General features: G+C 38.2%; 1 protein-coding gene across 6 annotated transcripts in view; it reads right to left on the bottom strand.

Annotated features, from left to right (window-relative positions):
- Positions 1–3710: 3710 nt before the first annotated feature.
- Positions 3711–23889, bottom strand: part of LRIG2 (leucine rich repeats and immunoglobulin like domains 2) — a 60415-nt gene continuing 40236 nt past the window's right edge. For 3 of the 6 annotated variants that reach the window (XM_070607923.1, XM_070607927.1, XM_070607928.1), the window contains 11 exons: positions 23702–23845; positions 21116–21196; positions 20322–20393; positions 20115–20183; positions 18911–19074; positions 16921–17241; positions 15669–15950; positions 13761–14210; positions 12976–13104; positions 11061–11351; positions 3711–9071 (listed from right to left, as the gene is read on the bottom strand). In XM_070607923.1, coding sequence (XP_070464024.1) covers positions 8845–9071; positions 11061–11351; positions 12976–13104; positions 13761–14210; positions 15669–15950; positions 16921–17241; positions 18911–19074; positions 20115–20183; positions 20322–20393; positions 21116–21196; positions 23702–23845 — 2230 coding nt within the window. In that variant the 3' untranslated portion in view covers positions 3711–8844. Of the gene's footprint in view, positions 9072–11060; positions 11352–12975; positions 13126–13760; positions 14211–15668; positions 15951–16920; positions 17242–18910; positions 19075–20114; positions 20184–20321; positions 20394–21115; positions 21197–23701; positions 23846–23889 lie in introns of all 6 variants that reach the window. The other 3 variants (XM_070607922.1, XM_070607925.1, XM_070607926.1) reach the window with 1 other exon arrangement.

The following is a 23889-nucleotide window of genomic DNA, read 5'->3' on the forward strand; positions in this document are numbered from 1 at the left end:
GTCATCTCTGTAAACTGGGACTTCTCTTCACAGAATCCCTCTGCTGGAGTGAGGAAGGCAATGAACACACCTCCAAATTAGGGCTGCCCAAAGGAACACACACCAAGACTTTCAACAGGGGAGACAAGGGGCTAGTTTTCAAACTTAGTACTTCCGTGGGTATTAAAGTCTTCCATGCCCAAGGGACCCTCAGGAAAAGGTACACACTTGGTAGGTGGAACAGGCCACTAAGGTCTAGAAAGGGTGTGAGAGAAAGCTGGTGCTCGTGGAGGGGTGGGGCCCAGGAGGCAAAACTCCTGCCAACGTGGTGCATTGCTTTTCCCCCAAAGCTGCAATTTAGTGTGCTTTTGTGCTTCTCCAAGTCAAAACTTCTCAACATTATACATTTGAATCTTAACCTTTAGTTCCTTTTCAGTGAGAGTGTATCTGTGTGGTGCCTGAGCCACCCCCACGTCACAAGTATAAGAAAACAGGCCCCTGGAAACAGCAGTAATTGAGTTTGATGACAACTCTATTCCTTCTCCTCACTGTTCTGGGATGGAACAGAGCCCCATGCACTCGTCTCCGGAGCTTGCCCAGAAGAATGAATAATTCAAGCTAACCTCTATCACCGCCGACCTTAACCACATGCCTATTGTTTTTGAGACAGAATTCACATTGGCTTTGATGAAGCATTTAAAAAGAACACAAAATTAAACTACTTGATCTGGCATATAACTCGAGAGCACCCAGTCATTCCACATATGGGATTCTACTTGATTTAAAAACCTGGTTCCTCCTTGGGAGAGAATAAAATAAGAGCTTAAAAGCACTTACTCTTGAATGCTCCAACTACCTTGCTTCTGTGTTCCCAGATGCACTCAACTTACAATCATTTATGCCCTAAACAGATGTTGGTTTCCTGCCTTCTGGCGAGCATCATTCAGGGCTGCAGCCGTCTTTTGTTTGAACTTCTGTGAGGTCGGGGATGTGCAGTGTGTCAGAATTGCACGCATGCCAGCCAGCATGTCCATCAGCTGCATTTCCAGTTTCTCTACAGTGCTTTACACAACGCATCGACTGGGGTCAGAGGACAGTATGGCTCGGTAACACAGGCTTTGGAGCATGTGACCTTAGGCAAATCACATAGCCTGAGTTACCAACCTGGCTGGGTTATTGGAAGACTATTAGTTTGCTCAAGGCTGCCTTAACAAAATACCACAGACTGGGTGGCTTAAACAGCAGAAGTTTATTCTTCCACAGTTCTGGAGGCTAGAAGTCCAAGATTAATGTGTCAGAAGGTCTGGTTTCCTCTGAGGCCTCTCTCTGAGGCCTGGAGATGGACGCCTTCTCGCTGTGTCCTCACATGATCTTTCTTCCGTGCCTTACATCTGGTGTCTGAATTTCCTCTTGTTCTTGTAAGAACATCAGTCAGATCGGATTAGGGCCCACCCTAAAGATCTCATTTTAAGTTAAACAACCTCTTCAAAGACCTTATCTTCAAATGCAGTCACATTCTGAGGCAGTCTAGGTTAGAGCATCAACATATGAATTGGGGGGGACACAATTCAGCCTGTAAGAAAGACCAAATGACAAAGTAGGAGCTTGATAAAGGCTCACACTTTTCCTCTCTTTGGCATAGAGAAAGAACTTGTGCTTTAGAATTGTAAAGCATAATTTCAACTCCTGGTTCTATTGCTTGCTAATTATGCAACAGAGCAAGTTGCTTATCCTCTGTATCTGTAAAATGGGAATAAGAATATCTCCCTCAAAGGGATTGTTTTAAGGATAAAATGCTAAGTACGTGAAGTGCTTAACAGTATCTGGAAGAGGTAGGCAGAATGTATTGGCTATTACTGCATTATTTCTTCCTAGCAGTAATTGTGATTAATGCTTCTTATTTGCCTTTTGTCCAAGTGCTTTGGCAACCAGCCTTGGCGATGGTCTGTGAACTAAATAAACAAAGTGACAAATCTCTGTCCTAGTGATTTCCAGAAACATTTCTTGATTGGCTGAACAAAGACAGCAGCAGAGGTGGTAGATGACACATCCCCCAAGAAGCCTTACTTTAGCGAATACCCACAAGGCCACATCAGGCCCCATCTCCCTCCCAGTATGATGACCCATGTACTTCCTCTTCTCTTACCCTAATGACAGAAGTTCCCTTAAAACAAAAGTCAGAGGCAGCCCATTCCAAGAGCACTGGCCAGAAAGATGGGAGGACTGGAAAACAAGCATCATGCTACAAAGGACTCAACCCAGCAAGTAAGGAGCTTTAACGCAGGAAGTGGCTGAGCTGAAAATTGTTGCTTCTAGTCAGGGAGGTCTCTAGACAGAAGCCCAGTTCTCAGTTTCAACCATTCCAAACCAGCAAGGTTAAAAGGGAGCTCCAGAAATGAGTAAAACTAATCCCCACCATGACATACGACCAGCATTACACAGTTACAGCGGTGCTACTCCAAAAGTGGTCTGCAGATCTGTGCCAATCTGCAAACTGTTTGCTACTGTTTGGTCCATGACAAACACAGAAATCAAGAGTAGGCATTTAGGAACTTGAACAGCAGTTTGACAGAGTAATTTTATATCTGTTAAATGTACAATAAAAATTTTATGCTTGTATTTCGTGTCTTTTCATTTTTCCAGAAATTCCTTCTTATTGTATTTTACAAAAGGTTTGGTCCCGAGTAACTAGTCCCGCAGCACAGCCAGCTTAAGCACTCCGTTACAAGCTTCCAAATAGCTCAGTGTGAACAAATCCTTCTCATAACTCGGGAGAATACTACTCCCTGGGCCCTAGCACATCCCACTCCAAAACAAAAAGAAACAATAAAACCATGGTCTTTTTCTGCATTTTACAAGAGATGAAAATGATAGTCTGTTTTCCTATCAGGAATATAGTAAAAATCAGCTTCCAGTGTATATTCCAGTCCAAACTTTTGCTATATTAGAAGTGACCAACGTCCAGAGGACTTTTTATTGAAATGCTTATGAAGGCTACAGACACAATACTTTACTCAGAACCAGAAGATATAACAGTGGGGGAAAATCCTGAATATGAGTCAGAAAATCTGGATTTAAACCCTGCCTTTATTGCCTGAAGCTTTCTGACTTTGTGTAAGTGATAATCTCACCCAGCCAGTTTCCTTAACTACAAAAAGTGGAGATTAAAATTACCTGCCCGATCTACATCTTAAGAGCGTTGTGAGATTCAAATGAGATGATGTCTGTGGAACATCATCTCACAAAGAATAAAGGGCAACAGAAGTACACAATGGGATCAGTATTGAGCCCAGCCTTCAAAGAGCTGACAGTCTCAAAAGAAACAGCCCCTAACACGGTGCAGTACGGAAGCTGACCGGAATACGGCCATTCTTCAGATATTTTGTTAACCCAAAGTTTACCAATTAGAATATGCTGCCTTCAAATTCTTCCCTGTGCAGAAAGCACTCTTATTTTCGAATGAACTGTTAAGTATATTTGTTTCCATCCTGCCAGGACACCAGGAGGAAGGAAGCAGGAGAGCACACAGTGCCAGCCCTTGAGCAGCTCACAGCTGCAAGGCGTGGCCAGTGGCAGGCTCAAGGCAGAATGTGACTCCAACACGGCAGGAACCAGAGGAGGGCAACTCTTCCCCATTTTAACTTGTACAGCTATTTGGAGACCCTCTCAAAAAGATTACGATCTTAAAAAATGCACTATTTCACTCCTGTACTTTAGGCAAGACCAGAAAATCATAATGTATTTTAGCTTTATTGAAGACATATTACAGCAGACAAACAAATAGGACAAACACATGCTTTATAAAATAAACATTTTCATGTTTGAGAAAATATAAATAAATACTAGGAAAGGGCCACACTGAACAACTTGGCTTAGTACTCTCTTTAGGTGTATCTGTACCAGGGCTGCTAGATGGACATCATCTGATAGGGGAAGAAAGGGAGAACAGTGGGGAAAACAGGGTAGAAACTGTCTCTAGTAATCAAGGGCCATTTTAAGCAGCCAAGAGATATTCCAAGAGCACTTGACACCTCATGATCAATTTCTCTTTCAAGACTGTTACAGTTGATATAAGGTCACTGTACTCCTGGCATCTGAAAACCAGGCTCACATGGAGCTGCTTCTTCACCTGCACCCCCTAAGAAACACTCAACACAGCCTTGAGGGAGCAGGTCCAAATATTACTCTTACACACACACCCCCTAACATTACACACACACAGCCGAATATTACACACACACAAACACACACCCCCACTACTCACAAAACCTTCAGATGAGTTGTGGACTTTCTGGTGTTTTGTGAAGAGCAACTTGTAATATATTTCTTAATTCAGAACTTTGTTATTTTTGTCAACAAACCAGGCAGTTGTCCAAAGTATAAAGAAAGAAAATTAAGGCTAACTGATGCTGCTTTAGATTATATTACTCCAAACAAAAAAGTTCCAAGTTAGAAGAAGCAGGAGGGCAAAACATCTGCCAAACTGAACTGGGAAAGAGACCATGTAATAGAAAAATAAAACATTACTTGCAGGTTGCCAAAAAATCTTAGCTCAGCCTTCTAAGGTCCAACTATTTCACAATTACCTCAGTCATCGCATCAAGAAGCAAAATAAAAAATGGAGGATGTAGCATAAAATGACAGCAAATTTACCTCTCTGTTGCTCCATTACCCTTCTGGCATTTCTGGGGGTATTAAAATGATTTTTTCTAATCATTTTAGGCCATAACACACCTGGATAAAATATTGGATATAAAACTGAACATCACAATTCCAACCTCATTCCAAATGGAGTTCCAGGGGTAAGAAGAAACAGGAATATAAATTAAACAAAGAGTAAAAGGGAGGGTAATAATACATTACAGGCTTTTAAAATTTTTACCATGGTAATGGCAATTGTGTTAGTAACTAGTTATAGATTTCCTCAGAAGAATAAGCCCAGAGCTTCATGTTTTCAGCCATTAACACAGATCAGGCCCCTTTTATCAAACAAACACCAAAACTACTTAATTTTTAAAAGTTCTAAAGTGCTCTACACTTCCTATATATAAAGGATTCTGAAGGACAAAGTTTTAAGACTGTCAGACTGCTTCTTGAGACTTCCAATGATAACTGAAAGAGACCTTAAAGTTATCTTGCCCATATTCCACCTCAATGCAAAAATTTCTTCAGTGCTATTAACACACCATTATTTAGTTTCTGCATTTACTTTTCCCATGGAAGGCTGATCATTCCAATTGTCAGACAGATCTAATTGTTAGAGTTAGTTTATATAGATTTATTAGCAAGTATATACTGCATCTCCCTGTAACTTCTACCCCAGTGATATGACCCCTGTCCTCTGGAATAAAAAGAGTGAATCTAATCCTTATTTCACATGCAACCCTTTAAGTAACTAAAGACTTTTATCATACCTCCCTTTTCTTAGGAAAATGGCTAACAGATTCTAAGTTGCTTGACATCTTAATGCTCCTTTTACAACCTCCCAATGGGCAATGTAAAGGCAACTATTTTTAAACATGAAAGTTACCTTACAGAAAAATATACATTTAAAGCATTCTGAGATGGCACATTAGAGGGAACTGCACATTGGGCTAGGTTTCTGATATTTTCTATTCTACAGAGTAACTTGCATACTAGGGAAAGCACTTTAGACGCTGCTGAGTGACAGAAAGCCAACAGCTCAAGGGTAGACCCTGTGCTAGTAAGGCTTGGAGTTCAAGGAAAAGGTTATTTCTTCTACCAGGCAGACTTGAAGAATCCGTCTAAGAGGAGCACAAACAAATTAACAGAGTTTATGTATCCCTAATGATGTGAAATGGTAACCGGGAGGGGACAGAGAATATTTCTCTCAGCATTTTAGTTTGCCTTTCTTTGCAACATCCCTGATTGAAGGGACAGGAGGCAGACATTACACTGTTGGGAAGAAACACTGATGAGAATCCTGCTTATGGGAGAGGGTTAAATCGCTGCTTGGTCAAAAACATATGCAATAATGAAAAGCATCAGGAATTCCTTCTCCTAAGATTAGAATTTGTTAAATTTATTACTATATTTTTAAGGCCAGGGGTAGGCTATTCACATTTAAACAAATTCCTGATGAGTTTGGGGGGACAGTTTTTTAGTTATTTAGGCAAGCTAGCAATATCTGGGAGGGCATCTCAACCATCCAAGTTGACATAATAGAGAAGCTGGCCATGCAGGAGACCAGACTCTGACACCACTGGCAGGAGATCGCCCACAGCTGCAGCACAGAGGCAGCACTCATATACTGTAAGTTTTCTAGAGCGCTGCTTCACAGCCTGTTTTTGTCTCTCACATGTGACAGCTGACATTCACTCACAGCCTACCTCTAACTCCCCCTTTTTCATTCAAGAAAGTTTCTCAGAATTTGAGTGAGAGTACCATAATTATAGGGATAACCTTGAATACATTAGAAACATAAGTGAGTCACAAACTAGTTACAAATTAGCTGTGGCACACCTCTCAGCTGATTCTGACACACTGGTGTGCTGTAACACTAGCATTCAGACCTGCTGTTCTGGAGAGCAATGGGTGATTTTCAATTGAGTCAAGATTCTTTATGTTTACTGATACCATTTAGCAGAATATTTCTTCCCCTCATGAGTATTTCTTATACCATTACTCCTGCTGTAGAGGAAATAAATCTGGCTCAAGTCAGAGCAAGCAGCATCATTCCTGTTCTATTCTCACACACATTTGATGAAAGCAGCTTTTTATTAGAATAGCATAATCCTCTTTGGTTCCTGGAGGGATCACAGATTCATAGAATGTTACAGTTGGAAAGGGCTTTAAAGCATCTAGAAAAATGCCCTCATTTCATAAATGAGAAAATCAGGCTGAGAAGTAAAAGGATTTGCCCTTGATAACACAACCAGTAAGCAGGAAAGCTAGGAACTAAATTAATCAGGTCCCTTGATTCTAAGTCAGTCCAGTACAAATCACACTACAATCTAGTAAGTAAAAAGAGAAATCACAAATTGAAGGGATAGGAAAATAGTGATATTTAAGAAGGTCAAAGTGAAAATGAACAGAGGCTAACAATTTAAAAAGGAAAAAGAGGGGTTGGCGCAGTGGTGTAGTGGTTCAGTTCATGTGTTCCGCCTTAGCGGCCCAGGGTTCATGGGTTCAGATCCTGGGCACAGACTTTACACCGCTCATCAAGCCATGTTGTGGCAGTGTCCCACATACAAAAAAATAGAGGAAGACTAGCACAAATGCTAGCTTAGGGACAATCTTGCTCACCAAAAAATAAAAAACCAAGAAGAAAAAGAAAAGGCATGGTGGTACAAAACAGACAAAGAAGTGCTGCTGCCTATGGGAGAAAATTTAGGATTGAAAACTAGTATCAAATTCAGCTAATTTTCCTGAAAAAAGCTAAGGAATTAGGTGGGTTTAGAACCCTTGAAATGCACAATGACTTAGAAATAGATATTTTCATTTAAGTGATGGAAGTTATCTAGTAACTAACTAGCACTTACTAGATTTAGAAGACAGAATGTGAAAGCCTATGTAAGGAAATCCAAAAGCACGAAGAAAGAAGAACTTCAGTCCATTACATTCCATTAGAGTGTTAAGTCCTTTGTTTACTCAAGGCTTTTTGCTATCAGAAATTGGAGAAAAGTTTTTGGCTTAAATAATCACTTGTACAAAACAAGGACTACTCCAAAGCTTCATAGTATAAGAATTTCTGCACATTCTTCCACTCCCCAAAGCACTCTTCCCTTCTTAAGATATACTGTGCATTGGTGGAAGAGATATTACAAAAAACAAACAGAAAAGACACAATCTTTGGTTTACTCGTCAACTAAGTACTTTGCTGAAAGAAGACACTCCCCAAACAAGTTTTCCTCTATCTAGTTGTATATGGCTATGACTAGACTGCTAGGCTTTTAAAAGAGCTATTTTATGCTAGAAAGGTGGTATCAGCTGGCACTTGTAAGCAGATGGCAAACGATTAGATGTACGAACCTTTGGGTATGAAGAAAGTGGTTAATTACACCAAGATTGTGTTTCTGTGTACGCAATCACTAGGTACCCTGCCTCTATACACATACTTCTTAACAAATACGTTTTTAAAAGTTAAAAGTCTTTAGATCTCACTAAACCAAGTTATACAAAATCTGTCTGTGGTCTGAGAAGCTGCTGTCAGTGTTACAACTGGATTATTACATATAATTTTGGCATATCAAAAATATTTACATTGCAGCCAACACATAAAGTCAACGAATACAAAAATTATTTATAAATGCACATATATTTACAATGAGATGCCTGGTCAACAGGGACCAAAAAAAAAAAGAAAAAAAAAGATTCACAAGAATACAAAACCCCTTGGCCTGGTAACAGTTGGTCAACCTTGGGATTCTTGTCAAAGACCTTGAATATCAAAGCCCCGGTCTTAACTATATGCTTAAAACCAGCGAAGAATCCCAGGCACACTTCCTAGAAGGTTCCCAAGTTACTTTTGTTCCTAGGAAGGCAAAATAGAACAGTGATGTCTTCTCAGGATCATTCAGCGGGTTGAGACAATCAGACTCTTCCTAATAGGCAGTGCACACCTGGGCATTTTGCCGTGGAACCCACAGGAAGCACGTCTGTCCTGTATCTTCCTGTGCCCATGCTGCACATTTTTTATTTGATATACTCATTTCTGTCAGCCGTTACCCTTCTTCATCAGATATAAGCCCAAACAAATGCCTGGCCCACCCTGGTGTGGTCAGATGTAATTGCAGACAAAGAGTAAAGCACATGCTGACTTGGGGGTTTCTGCTGAACTCTGAGGTAGTAAATATAAAATTACTTAACTTGAGTCTTTGCCCAGATTTCATCCTGGAGTAAGTTTCATGTGCCCTCACTACCGTCTTGAACGTTCTGAGTCCTACTAAAATCAAAAGCGTGGTCATGTAACCTGTGACAGGGCATGGGGGAAGCAGAACAGTCTGGATCACTCTCTGCCAGGCCCTCATTTCGACGGAGTTGTGGTGACTCAAGGACTGGCTGCTGGGAAAAGGGAGCATGAGGCAGGCTTAATTCTTTGCTTATGTTCCACAGAGGCCGCTGCAGTATTTCTGAGAATGACAGACAGGATTATCAGTGACAAATGGAAGTTCACAATTAATTTTCTAAAACTTAATTTTCTTTTACCCAGATCCTCAAAGAAATAAAGATGCCCAATATTCCTGAATAAGGATGCTGAGCTCAAACGTATACTTCCCATCTTCTTAGCAACAACCAAAAAAAGAAAACAAAAACTGGATCCATTGTCTTTCAAACCCTTCTACTCAACAAACTTAACCAATTATTTACTGAAACCATGTTACATATCATCTACTTTCACCTATTCTTAGTGATTCTGCTGCAACAAAAATTGACAAATAAACCTCTTTAGACACATGGAAAAAAGTCTAAAAGAGACTTAATAGTATCCATATTGTAATGAAAGTTGCATGACACAGATAAAAAAGATTAATTCAATGTAGCCAATACATTTCTAAACAATTAAATGCTTATGTTTAAAAAATTGTTTTAAAAATCATTCCTCTCCAGCTTCTAGCATGCCAATAATTGTAACAACAAAATAATAACCAAAAGCAGTAATTTTAAATCAGATTATCTGTACTTTGGTTTCCCAAATCTGCATTCTCATTCTCCTGATTTACTTCAGTGATGAGGTGTTTCCTCAAAGATCCTTCACTGAAAGTTATATTAACTTCATGGGGATGTATTCTAGAAAAAGCTAACCAACCATTCTGGAAACAGACACTCAGAAATAAAAATAAAACCCATGTGAAAACTAAGCTGGAACAGGGCTTCTCAAGCTTTAAAATGCAAACAACCTAGGGATCTTGTTAAAATACAGACTCTGGTTGATTAAGTCTGGAGTGGGACCCACGATCTACATTTCTATCAAGCTCCTAGGTAATGCTGATGCTGACAGACCACACTTTGAGTAGCAGGGAGCTAGAGAACCTTAGTTAAGGATGACCAATGCACCAAAAAGCCCTCAATTGATGATTTCCTCCCTTACAGGCCAGATTAACAATTAAGATAGCCTGAAGGTTAGGAAAAAGATGCACACCACATTTGGGGTTCTACTTAAAGTTCTTTTGTATGTAACCTTTCTAGGACATGGGAAAATGGATTTAGTGTTGGTGCATTTTTTTCATGGACACTGAATGTAAAGACAAGAGATTACTGAATAACAGTATATTTTTCTCTGACCTGGACCCTCTTTAGAAATCTTTAGTCGGTCTCTTAATTAAGAACAACAGAGCACATCTTAAAAGCCCCATGTCAGATCATTTACTCCTGCTAGAACCACCCCTGGAAGACTGCTCTATGAACCCGCGGTTCTCACCCCACTCTATTTCCAGTGCTCTTCCATTTCAGGCTGACAGGAGGGGAATAGCTGATGAAAAGCCTGGATGGACAGGAAGACATACTCAGTAGTGCCCTTCATGGTCTAGAAAGTTTTGTTTTGTTTTACTGACTGAGTTGCTGTCAAATGCCTCATCTGCACAATATAAACGTGTACTTCTTTTCCTGGGCCATGTGGGACCAAGGACACTACCCCAAAACTGCTTTCCCACTTACGGCCCTGACCTTAACACCTCACAGATGAGAGCAAACCCCTGCCAAGCAATACTGACATTCAATATTTAAACCTTCTTAAGTAAAAGCCTTCACCAGATTATGCCCAAAATTATATTCTTAGCATTATGAATCTCCATTATTTAAATAAATATGGAAGGAAAATTGTTAACACCCACATGAAACTTTTTTAAAGCTTTTTCTATATGGCTTGTGAATTTTTAAAAGTGTGAGCTTATTATTCCCACAAAGGCCATTTTCATTCTACACATACAGACTTCTTTGTAACTCTAATCTCTAAAAATCTCTGGCTCTAGCTTATATCAGTTTACAGTAGATAATTACTCCTTTATACCATCTGGTTTGCCTCCCACCAAATGAGAGTGTTACCTATATAGCAGAAGGAAAAATCATGTACATAAAAGTGAAAACAAAACAAAATAAACAAAAAACACTGTGCCCTTTACCACTGCTCATCTGTGAGGATGAAAGTTTCTTGTCATTTATCCTCTCATGGTTGGTGGGAAAGGCAGACATCTCTCCATCTGCTGACGATACCAGGCTTTCCAGGGTCGTAGCATCTTGGGGAGGATATGTCAAATATGTCTCTTTGGGCATCTGGACCATGAGGCTGGACAGCGTCTCATCTAGAACATCCTCCTCGGCAATATAGGTGTACGGACAGTATTCTCGAGTCCTGGAGTAGATGTTGGCATTGTCATAACAATCTGAGCAGATAACCCGGGTACCAGTGCCACCTAATGACAACATGGGAAAGAAGCCAAACATCCTTCAGTTTAGGAATCAGCTTTGCTAATCCTGTTTTCTTCAACAGCTGTCATCATTGTCATCATAGCTGGCATTTATTCAACACCCACTTTACAAACTAGGTGAAGTTTCAAGGTCTTTCTGTGAATTAACTAATTTAATCCTCACACTATCCCTATGAAGTAGGTAATATTATCCCCACTTTACAGATAGAGTAACTAACTACAACACAGAGAAGTTAACTTGCCCGAAGATATACTGCCAGAGTAGAGAGCAGAAATTTGATCTCACTCACAGACAATGGCTCCAGGGCCCAGGCTCTTGAATACTACATGAAACCATCCCTGTCAAACCTGGATAAGGTCATGCTCAAATCAAGGGAGCCAAGATAAGGCTGGCACTCTGCTACAAGACACATGTTTGGCTTAAGTAAACTAAAGCAGAGAACAAGGAGTTATGATGACTTCACTTCACAAAAGCCCATTTTACCTTTGAGAGTCAAGAGGTTAAGCAACATCAATTACTAAAAGTACCCCTAGAGAAAGCCTCTGGCAGTCAAGCGTCCTGTCTGACAAACGTGTGTTTGGCAGAAGTAAAGGTTTAATAATGAGCTCCTTGGACTGCTCTATACTTTGAAAACTGAATGATGAAAGAGAGGAAAAAGTGTGAGAAGTAGAGTGAGCGACATTCATAATCAAGCAAAAGAATGTTAGAACTGGAAGAGACCTAGAAGTAATTTAGTTTAACCCAGAAAGCAGTGTTATCTCCAACAAATTTCTAAGAGTAGAGTCTTTTGAGTATTCTTTTAAGAGTTAGAAATACCCTCTTTTCCATGGAAAGCCAAAATAAAATCCAATTTATCAATTAAGTAGAGAAGTTCTGTTGATAGCCCCAAAAAAATTTCTGTAGAGATTCCTTTGTATGGTACTTGATGTACTACACAGATTTTTTTGAAAGGATCTGTGAGAATCTTGAGAGGAGTCCTTCATAAAATATTGTTTATTTTAAAAATGAGGAAATTAAAGCTCAGATCTTAAGTAACTTGTTCATGATCACATAGCTGGAAAGAGGAACTAGGAATCAAATCCAGTTCTTCTGTCCCTTAATTCACCTCCCTGTGGAAAGAATGGAGTGGGGAAGAGAAGCAGTGTTGAGAAGTAGAGTTCATCTAATTAGGGCACATTTTATCTCTCTCTGATGTTCTCCAATATATGCTGAGAATCATGATTGCCCTTTAAGCTTGAGTGAATATCTACCTGTCAGCAAGAGCAACAAACCTCCCCTGGATATGGCCTGAAGGGTGCTCATGACTGAAAAGGATAAAAGACACCTGAAAAGAGTTTCTAAAGCATCTCCTTCCTAGGATATTTTCATTTGAGAGCCTCTGCTACATACTCCAATCCCTTGTTTAAGGATGTGTTTCCCCTTTCTGTCACACGATTTTCATCTCTGTGAAGACTATGGCCAATTTTCACCCTATTTTGCTTGGGGCCAAATGTTCTCACGGAGTATCTTACTTTAAAATATTGCTTCAGGTTAACAGGGAAAACTATACACTGAAAAATAAACTCAATAGGGTAAGCTGAAATTGTGAACATATAGAAGAGTCATTACCATCAACGCCTTTGTGTAAATATCCGTTGGCAGGAGGCATAAGTTGCTGATGACTGCCTGCCTCAGAGTTGCTGTAGCCTTCCTGCGGCTCAGACAGTGTTCCTTGGGATGACAAGTAGCTGGGAATGTCTGCAGGCAGATTAAGCTCCTCTGTAAAAGAGACATCTGTAACTCTCGAATAAAGTTAGGTAATTTAAGTCAACACTCAGAAGACTATTTTGCAAATGTGTTCCACTTTGATACTTTTGGCCAGGAAAATGTTATGTACCCAGGTACTCAATGGCTCTCAGAACTTTCCCCTAAAACTATTTCTCACCAGAATTCTTCTCAAAGCTTCATTTAAAAAATATTACCAAAAGAAACAAAACCTAAAGTCTGAAATCTTATCCACAGACACACTTTCACAATCTGTCTGGCTGGACATCTTCTCTTGCAGGATTTCAGGGTGAGGGGCATGAAAGACTGATCTCACTCACTAGGGCTCCACTCTTGCCTATAAGGAAATTACAACGGAAATTAGCCATAAACATTAATGAAAACAGATGCACCGGTAATGTGCTTATAAGAGCAAAGTTTTGGGGGAAAGGTCTACAAATTCTTCAAATTATTTATCAAAGAGATTCCATTTTATCAAGGGAGTACGACATTTTTACAGAAAAACTCTTCTTTCTACCACACATAAGGTAAAATATCAAAGTTCCTTAGTTTTTCCTATTTTACAATAAATCCTATACTACATCCCTGATTCAAGTACAAGCCACACGTGTTAAATGGGTACCACTCACCTGTGTTTGTGATACTATAGTCTTCATTTTTCCTTCTCATGTGGTAAATAACAATGACCCAGATCAAAGAGGTGCCCACAACACAGCAGACTACAACAATGATGACAATGCCAACTGTGGTCCAGCCATCATCTTCATGCCCAATGCTACTTTGGGAAGAGTCACAATTAGGGGATGAAATGACATTTAGGTAAATGTGACCACGTTCTGTCCCAAGGGTGTTAGACATAATACAAGTATATTTCCCAGCATCTTCTAGCCCAGCATCTACAATGATGAGAAGCTGATTGGCTGCAGCAAAGAAGTGCCGTTCTGTCACCAGCAGTGGTCCATCATCTTTGGTCCAATTGAGGCGAGGGGCAGGACTCCCTCCAGCTATGCACTGTAATACTGCAGTTTCACCTCGGGTTACTGTCTTGTCCTCCAGAGGTCTAATAAATGAGGGTGTCTCTAACAGAAAGATATATAAAAAAAAATCACATTTAGCAATTTTATTCCTTAAGTCCTAATGAATTAGACTAATGAGGTTATGATGGAATAAGCACTTTCATATACTCATGGGAAGATTAGAAGTTAATGTTTCAGAAAAGCAAAAGCCTCAAAAAATCTAAATCTTATCTCAGTAATTCCACCTTGGGCAAGCTATCCTAAGCAAGGAATTCAAAGATTTATACACAAAGATGGTTATTATGAAATTAGTTGTAATTTCAAAAAAGAAAAGGAAAAACTCTAGCAGGAAAATGATTAAGTAAATTATAATACAGTCACATGACATTTTATGAAGACTTAACGACAGGATAACCCTTGTGATACAATATTAAGTGGAAAAAAGTAGGTATACATAATTACATAAAAATGAGTATAAAAAAAAGTAGGGAACCAAGGCCAGCCCAGTGGTGCAGTGGTTAAGTTCACACGTTCCGCTTCAGTAGCCTAGGTTTCGCCGGTTCAGATCCCAGGTGCAGACCTATGTACCACTTATCAAACCATGCTGTGGCAGGTAACCTACACATAAAATAGAGGAAGATGGGCACAGATGTTAGCTCAGGGCCAATCTTTCTCAGCAAAAAAGAAGAGGATTGGCAGCAGCTGTTAGCTCAGGGCTAATCTTCCTCAAAAAAAAAAAGGGGGGGGCAGGGAATACGCCAAGACTCATATGTTTGAGGGACTTCCTCTCCTTTTTTCTAATTTTCTGCGTATCCTAAATTCATAGAATGACCTTATTTTTCTGATTATACAAGTAAATAACACAAATCAACAAATTTTTTTAAAACCATAACCTCTAGGGGAATAGAGAACTAGAAAACAGAATTTGCCTTGGATTTGAGTTCCATGAAGAAAAGTATTCTCATAAGAAAAATACAGGCCTATCAGGGGAAATCTTTAGAGAAAAAACATTTTACCAGAGCAGAGAATTAAGAGGAGCACACCAGAAGAAAAACAGGAAATCTAACCAGAAGACAGGTCATTTTTTTGTACTAAACTTTTTTTTAAATGTACTAGGAGGGAAAACAGTTAAATTGTTTCAAGTTTCTCTGTGAAACTGTATGTGAAGTAGTATAAAACAGCTGCAAACTCACTTCTGAATAGCAGATAAAACAAATATATGAAGCAGAAACCTTACAAAGGGAGATATATTAGGATAAAGTGATAAAGGAATTTGAATTTTCAATTCATGCAATAAAGAACTCTAATTCTGCCCTCAGCATTTCCCCAAGTTTCAGTTATCTGATCCACTAATATCCTAGGCTGATATAACCCCAAACAAATTGGCAAAATAAGGTGACAAAGATGTAAGAATCACAACTGAAATCTCAAACTTAGACTTTTCTTGCCATTAAGATCAAGAGCAAATCCCTAATAAAAAGGCTCCTATGAAAGCAGGGACCCACAGAGCAGTAAACATACCTAACACTGTTAGGGAGGCATTTGCTGAGAGGCCTCCTGCTATATTTTGTGCCATGCAGCTATAGATTCCCATGTCTTCTATTTTCACATTTGCAATGAAGAAGACATCATCTTCAGGCATGACATGCATGCGTCTTTCTCGAGCTGCAGGGAAGTCAGTACCACCATCCTTCTGCCAGGAAATCTGAGGTGCAGGGTGCCCCTCTGCAGCACATTCTAATCTGGCCATGGCACCAGTGCGAATAGTTAGATCCATTGGCGTTTTCAGAAAAGATGGCATTTCTGTTCCAAAAAAGATGACCAAGAAGTGGTGGGTGGGGAAAAAAGAAAAAATATATATAAATACACACACACACACACACACACACATACACAGGAGAATCTGCTAGGCAAAATACCAACTGTTTTAATGCTCCATTTCTTTGAGAAGACGTTCTCGGGACTGATAGTAAATACAACTTCAGAGGCCATCTTTTCTCTCAGAACCTCAGAGCATTTGGAGTACAGCGCTGACTAACTCTTCTAGAATGGCATCACACACCTACCCGATCTCCCTGATGGGAAAAGGGAAAGCAGAAACCCACAAACCTTTCTGAATTCCATATTTTAGGAGCTGTTATTTACTATGACTCCCTCACTTAAGAGACTAAACAGTGCTTCCCAAACTAACATCTACAAAACTGTCAAGGCAACTGCATGATAAAAAAAAAAAAAATGTATGCCTTCAAAAACCTCATAAAACAACAAGGAAACAAGATATAAGTATATCTTTTGGTTGCACAAAGCCTAAAATGGTATAGTTATTCAATCTGATAGGTGATAGATAAATCAAGCTATTTTGAAGAAGTTTTTTTACAGCCACAGTAAAGAAGAGCATCAATTTCAAAAATGATGCTGTGTGACTACATGTAGATGATGATAATGATCACTGGACCCAGAAATGTCCTAAAAACTTCCAGTTATTAGAAGGTCCTATGAACAGTGTTCAGGAATAAATTTCATAGTTTTCGAAAGCAGCTTATCTCCTGGGGCCACGGAATTCACTTTTACCCCTTGACCAAAGACCAATTAGGGACAGTAAGTGGGCTAATTGGCAATCCAGTCTATACATTATCACAACCCTAAACACAAAAACAGTTAAGATCCTCCCTCAAACATCAAATTTGGCCTAATTTTCTTGGCCAAGTGGTTCAAAAATTGAACGTGATAAATCCTTCTAACTACAAAATCATCAGGGAGCATAACTCCTTACCATTCACAGTCAGTTTGGCTTTATGAGAATAATTAGAACCGAAGTGATTAGTAACAATGCACTGGTATTTTCCTTCATCTGTGAAATTCACATTGAAAAGATGTAAGACACTAGTATACTCCAGAGCTTCTCCAGCTTGCTGCTGATAACGAACAAAATTCTCAATATCGGCATCATACAAGATTTCACTGTCTTTGCGCCACACAGTGGACATGGGTGAATCGCTGCTGCTCACTGCAGTGCACGTCAGAGTCACATTCATGCCTCTTAGAGCCACTGTAGTTTCAGGATGTGTTCTTATCTGTGGCTTCAGAAAATCATCTAAGTGGAAAAAATGGGGCAGGAACAGAGTCAGTTATTTATATTTGCTACTACAGATTCAATTTTTTAAAAATCATGTAACATTGTGTTGCCTATTATGACTGAAAGAGACTATAGAGCTAGAATCTAATTCCCTTGTTTAAAGACGAGGAAATGAGGCCCAGAAGGGTCAAATGACTTGCTCAAAGACATCTAAGTCAGCAGGTGAGCCTGGACTGGAACCCAGGTTGTCTGCCTTCAGGGTTTAGCACTCTTTCCACTATCCCTTACTGTCACTTGTGCTTAGAATGCACTTCTGAAGCAGTACCAGTTACTTGGAAGAAAGAAAAACCTCTATCAGAATGAAGACAGGTTCTAATCCTATTACCCCGTGTGTGTGTGTGTGTGTGTTTATATACGTTACATATATATACATGTATATAATACCGGTTATCCTTTCCATGCCAACATAGAAAACGGGGATTATGAACTTACATTTTACAGGGAATATCTATTAATAAAACATATTATTTGAAACTACTTTCTATGTGCATAATTTCACCGAAAATAGTGAAAAATTCCAAACATGTCAAACATCTAACTAAAGATTGGCTTAGGACTGGCTAACAGATTTATAAATAATATATTATTAGACTGATTCACAGAAGCAGGTGTATGAATTCCTTACCTGTATCTTCACTGGATAACATTTCACTGTGCCATAAAAGTGATAAGTGAAAAAAGGATAAAATATACACTATGTTTACATTTAAAACTAAGTAAAGTCAGAAGAGAATTCATGGCAATGTAAGCAAAATTTAAGTGTTGTTAGATTCTTTGTTTTCTTCTTTAAAATGTGTAAAAACAACATAAATATGTTGTGGGCCTGAACTTCCAAGTGTCCCAAGCATCTTTAAGTAAAGGACATTGTGGAAACAGACCTGGCAATATACAGCTATCTAAATGATCAGACATACTAGTGATATGCAACACAGACCCACTGTTCTAAAAGTTCCACCATGTAAAGCTAAGAATGAGTTATTCTACTTTAAAGGAAATTTAAATGTAAAGAAAAAATTTTCAAGTTGAGAGAGAACAATAGATATATGCTTGAAATTATAAGTAAATGCTCTAATCAAGATAACTTGTCTATGACTGTCCCCCTTACCCTCCAAAAAACTCCAAACCCCTACCACTTAAAACAGAAACCATACAAAACTGGTACATTCATACACTGCTGGTGACAACATAAACTAGTGCTATCTTTTTTAGAAAATACCTGGTAGCACTTTTCAAGATCTACTAAAAAAATTAAAATTATACTTTTGAATGAATTCATGTAAAAAAAAATCATACTTTTTGATTCAGGAATCTTACTATTGGATATTTATTCTAAGATTAACAATCCTCCTAAAAGGGAAAGGCCTAGATTCATAAAGATGCTACTATACTGACTTTAAAAATGATCACTTAAGAACACAGAAGAAAAAAACCGCTTATGACATTATTAAGTTAAAGAACATGAAATTTAACCTACAACTACAAAAATATAAAAATGTTGGAGAAGAACAGAGAGAAACAGAAATAGATATGCTGGTGGGAAAGCATTCTGCTTTAATTTTTTTTTTTTAATTCTGTTATTACGATAGTGTTATTATAATGTACAGAATTTCAAAACAAAAATACAAACCACAGACAAAATCTTTCAGATCCACATTCAGGATGCTTTGCCCTGCTAGCCATTCAGGGTGTGCACAGCTTACATTCACAGAATGTTGAAAGTTATTATCAACCAGCCACTGAAGCAACCACTTCAAATGGCAGTCACAGAGCAAAGTGCTTGTGTTCAGAATCCTGCAGAAAGAAAAAAGAAAGACCCCTTCACTTTTCATTCTAAGTTTCTTCAGCATTAAAATCTTACTACATACCTATGCATTTCTCTCGCCAAAATGTTTAACTTGAATCTAACCATGAGAAAACAAATTCAGACTATCAGCCTCAATTCCTCAAATATGTCAGTGTCTTTCACACTAAAAAACGAGTGAGGGTGACAAGGGCAAGCGCCCCATTTTAGATTAAAGGAGACTCAAGAGCCATTACAACCAAATACAAGTGCGACTCTTGATGGGAAAAAAATATCTACAAAGGACATTTTTTGACATTGGGGAAATTTGACTATGGACTGGATAATTAGATAATATTATTTGATCAATGTTCATTTCCTTGGGTGTGATGACAGTGCTGTGGTTATGTAGGAATATGTACTTATTCTTAGGAAATACATGTTGAGATATTTAGGAGTGAAGTGTCATGATGTCTGCAACTTTCAAAACGCAAAGCAAAATAATAGTGTGTGTATATATATGCATGTGTGTGTGTGTGTGTGTGTGTGTGTTTGGAGAGGCAGGGAGGGAGAGAAAGAGGAAGGAAAGAAAGCAAGGAAGGAGGGAGGGAGGGAGAAAAATAATTTTTCAAAAAGCTAACAATTGCTGAATTTAGGTAAAGAGTAAATGGATGTTCATTGTACATTCCTTTAAATTTTTGAGGTTTAAAATTTTTCCCAGAAAAGTTTGGGTAAAAGCTTACTAAATATAATGGAGCATAGACACATCTTTGTTGTGGAGAGGACATAATTATTTTCAAATTATTTCACCAAGAATGAAAACGCTTCAGCCATGTGGTAATGTGAACTGCAACTTAAACTTAGAACCACTGAAAAATTATTTGTGCTCTATAATAGGCTTATAAAATATATCTGAAAACTCAGTGTTTTCTTTTAATGACCCTTAAATGAACCGTATGCTTCTGGAAACATTTGGGTCACATCATCACACTTTAAGCACAACAAGCATGGATGATAATCTAATTAGTGGCAGAAAAGACAAGTTACGTACAGTTCTTTCAAGTGAGTCTGAGAAAAAGCATTTTCTTGGATAGATATTATAGCATTGTTGTTCAAATCTCTGAAATGAAGAGAAATGAAACATTAACAGTCACCATTTCTATAATTAAGTTATCTTAACACTTTAAATGGTCATGAAAACCTCTACTAATAGCAAAGATTATTTATATACCGAGCAAAATGTATGCAAAATACTTACAGATGCTCCAGGGATTCAAGACCAATGAATGCTTTCTTTGTAATTGACTTAATCTGATTTCCTTGTAAGATTCTGAAATACAAACAGATCTTTCTAATAAAGCTCTTCACTAAACAAAATTACATTCATTAAATTAAACATTTACCTACAAAAGGTGAAAATAAGCTTAACATGCATTTGTAAGAAATTTGCAAACCTTTATTATTAACCAATGCAAAGCACAGAATGAAGGTTTCTATTAAGATGCTGGAGCTCAGTGAAGTACCTGTAAACAACCATCCTGACCACTGATACACTCGGTAGTTTTCACGTGACAAACTGGATTTTATTTCCAGTTTTTCCCTTCTTAGCAAAAGATCATCAGGTCAAAGAAATTCAGACAAGTGTGAAGGCTTGCAGAAATTCTCTTAGGAGAAGATCTAAGATCTTACTTGAGAGAATACTCTCTTGCTAGATAAATTACCCATAAATCTCATATGATTAAACAGATTACTAGTTCAACTGCGGTTTCTCAGCGCACCTCTTTCACTTGAATAGAAATTCTCGTTCCACAAATAATTTCTCTATAAGTGCCCACAGGAATGTTCTTTCAACAGAAAGTGCCCCCGACAAAAAACAAAAGTAAAACACCGCAAAAAACAAACAAATAATGACAACAAAGCTTCTCCCTTTAGTGGATGAGCCAGAAGGCTCAGACTTGTTAGCCATAGCAAGTGGACATAATCCAATCACACTTATAATTGGTTCCTGAAAATATACATTTGTAGACATACATAAATATTATAAATACATACAATTTAGTGAGACTTGTGAGTCCAGCAAAGACTTCACTAGCATCTTCTATGGCCCATGAAATTTCATTGTTTCTTAAGTTTCTACAAAAATGTCAGGGAAAGACAGCTTATGTTAGTCAACATGACCACTATACCATGGGTATCAACCTGGCACAGCAATGTCAAGATGCACATGCTAATTTTGATTCTTATTTTATCACTTATTTATGATGAAGACAACTCTCCTTTTCAAAGAATATCTGCAATAAGCATGTAAGAACTGATTCTCACGAGCTAAGATTTAAGCTGGCCTTGGTAACTAAATCAAGCAATCTGTTAAGAGTATTAATCTTCCTATCTAACAGCCCCTAATTGTGTTAGCATATTAAAAATTATAGTCAGTGTCCTGAAAAAGCAAGATGATTTCAAGATGCAGGGGATATGGCTTACAAATATGATTTCAGCCTAAGGGGATTTCTAGGTGACCCAAGCCTTCCCCTGGGCTCTTAAATCTAAGATGGCTGACAAAGAGTAATGTCAATACAGAGCTTCACAGCTTGACAGCAATTAAACACGCCCCCTGGGAAGCAAAAATAATATATCTATGTGCTAGAGTGATCATTCTGGTTTCTTTAAAAGGAAAAGTATGGATCTTTTAAAATCCACTGTTCCATTCTCAGAGGAAACGCAACTGCACCATACCACGTTGTGAGGTTAAGAAATACCAGTTAGGGGTGGGGGAGGGTAAAAGGGGTAAAAGGGCACAATTGTACAGTGATAAATGGCAACTAGACTTTTGGTAATGAACAGGATGCAGTCTACACAGAAGTCTAAATATAATGATGCACACCTGAAATTTATTATAAACCAATGTTGCCTCAATAAAAAAATTTAAAAAAATTGTTTTAAACATATTCATTTAAATAAGGTAGTATTACGTCCTAATATTGCTGATGTTAAAATTTTATAGCCAAGTTTCCATCATTTTGTAGATATCTTTTAGTATGTAATTATTTTAAATATAGCCTATTATTAAAAAAGAAAAGAAATTACAGTAAGGAGATAGGAGATCACTCTTCCTATTTAGCTGTATCTTTACTTGAAGTAAAAACCTAATAAAACTCATTTTATTTTGCTAAGGTATTAACACTGAAACAACTGATGGCTCAATTCTTGAGCACTTCCCCCTCTCCTCCACAGCACAACATAAACAGAACTCAGCTCACCAAAGTGAGTAAGAAGTATTATCCACTCTGGCAAGAGCATTGGGCTAAAGCCAAAATTTCTCAGATCTTATCCTAATTCTGCCTTAACTATCTCTGTGGCATTAGATAATCATTTACTACTGCAATTACTTTCCTAAACTTCAATATTAAAAGTAACAATCAGTGGTAAACTGAAAGAACCTGTTTGCCATCCCGTGACTTGCCAAAAGGCTGCAGGTGCATCTGATGTAAGTTAATGAGTTGGCACTGATCTAGTTTCACCTCTGATAATGTAAAGGGGGGGAAGGAACTCTGAATTTATAAGGCAAAATCTGAAGGAAGACTACCTCATTAAGTTAAAAAAAGATCAAATGCACGTTTGTGCATGTATATACATCTTCACAAAATTATCATGCTTTCTTCCTCATTGATGGTTAGGTCGCAAAGTTGGGAGCTGGGCTCTTTTCTGAGACCATTTTATCAATTCTGAACTCAATGGCCAGAAAGTCCCTTCTTCAGGAAACTTAACAATCCACAAATTCTACTAATTACTCTTTTTCTCTTATTCTGCTCTATGTTTGAGATTATTTCATTAAAATACCTCATCATACAATTATATTCTATGATCAGGGTAAAATATTAAACTTACAGAACCATGGAATTTTAGGACTGAAATTGCCTTTAGCAATCATCTAATCCTCTTCACTGGACAAAGAGACAAAGAAAATGACACCCAGGAAAAGCTAAGTGGTTTTGTTCATGTCAGTATGGTAAAAAGCACATGAGCTTCAGTATCAAACAAACCTGGGTTCTAATCTTGGCCCAAACATTTACAAGCTATGTGACTTTAAACAAATCATTTTAATTTCTCTGAACCTCATCCTCCTGATACGGAAAAAAGCAACAATATCCTAGTATTCTGAAAGCAGCTGGCACATATCAGATCATTAATAAATGTTAATTTTTTCTGTCCAAAGTTATGCAGCAAATTAGTAACAGTGAACAGGTCTCCTGCCAGAGCTGCTCCCTGTACACATCCTGCATCCTTTTGAACGAGAAGTAGTAGTGCTGGTACACCACTGGTAGTTCAAGGTTAGAGGAACAAGAAAATGTGCATTCCTAACACTAGCAACTATATTTTATTGCACTGTAACTGGCACAATAAGAGATGCTTTATTGTTTGGTTATTAACTCAGAATTAAAGTAGAAGGTGAACTGGCTAGAGATAAGTATGATTTATGTATGGGGATAGAGACAAATAAAGCTATCTTGTCCTGAGACACAACATAGAAGAACCACAAAATATTAAAATACATAAATTTGCAGATTGATTAGTTGTTTTAATTTATTTGCTTTATTGCTTTAAAAAAATTAGCAAAAAAAAAAGGACAAACATACTTACAGTGTCTGAAGATGGGAAAGAAACCTAAAGACACCATCAGCAATGTGAGTGACTCTGTTGTCCCCTAAATTCAATCTCTCCAGTAGGCTCAGACCCACAAAAGCAGATTCATCCAGGCGGGTCAACTGGTTATAGGACAAATCACTGAAAACAGAAAACATGCAAGGTAAGGAATGCATTGGATTTTA

Source organism: Equus przewalskii, unplaced genomic scaffold (assembly GCF_037783145.1).
Source record: "Equus przewalskii isolate Varuska unplaced genomic scaffold, EquPr2 ChrUn-13, whole genome shotgun sequence".
NCBI lineage: Eukaryota > Metazoa > Chordata > Mammalia > Perissodactyla > Equidae > Equus > Equus przewalskii.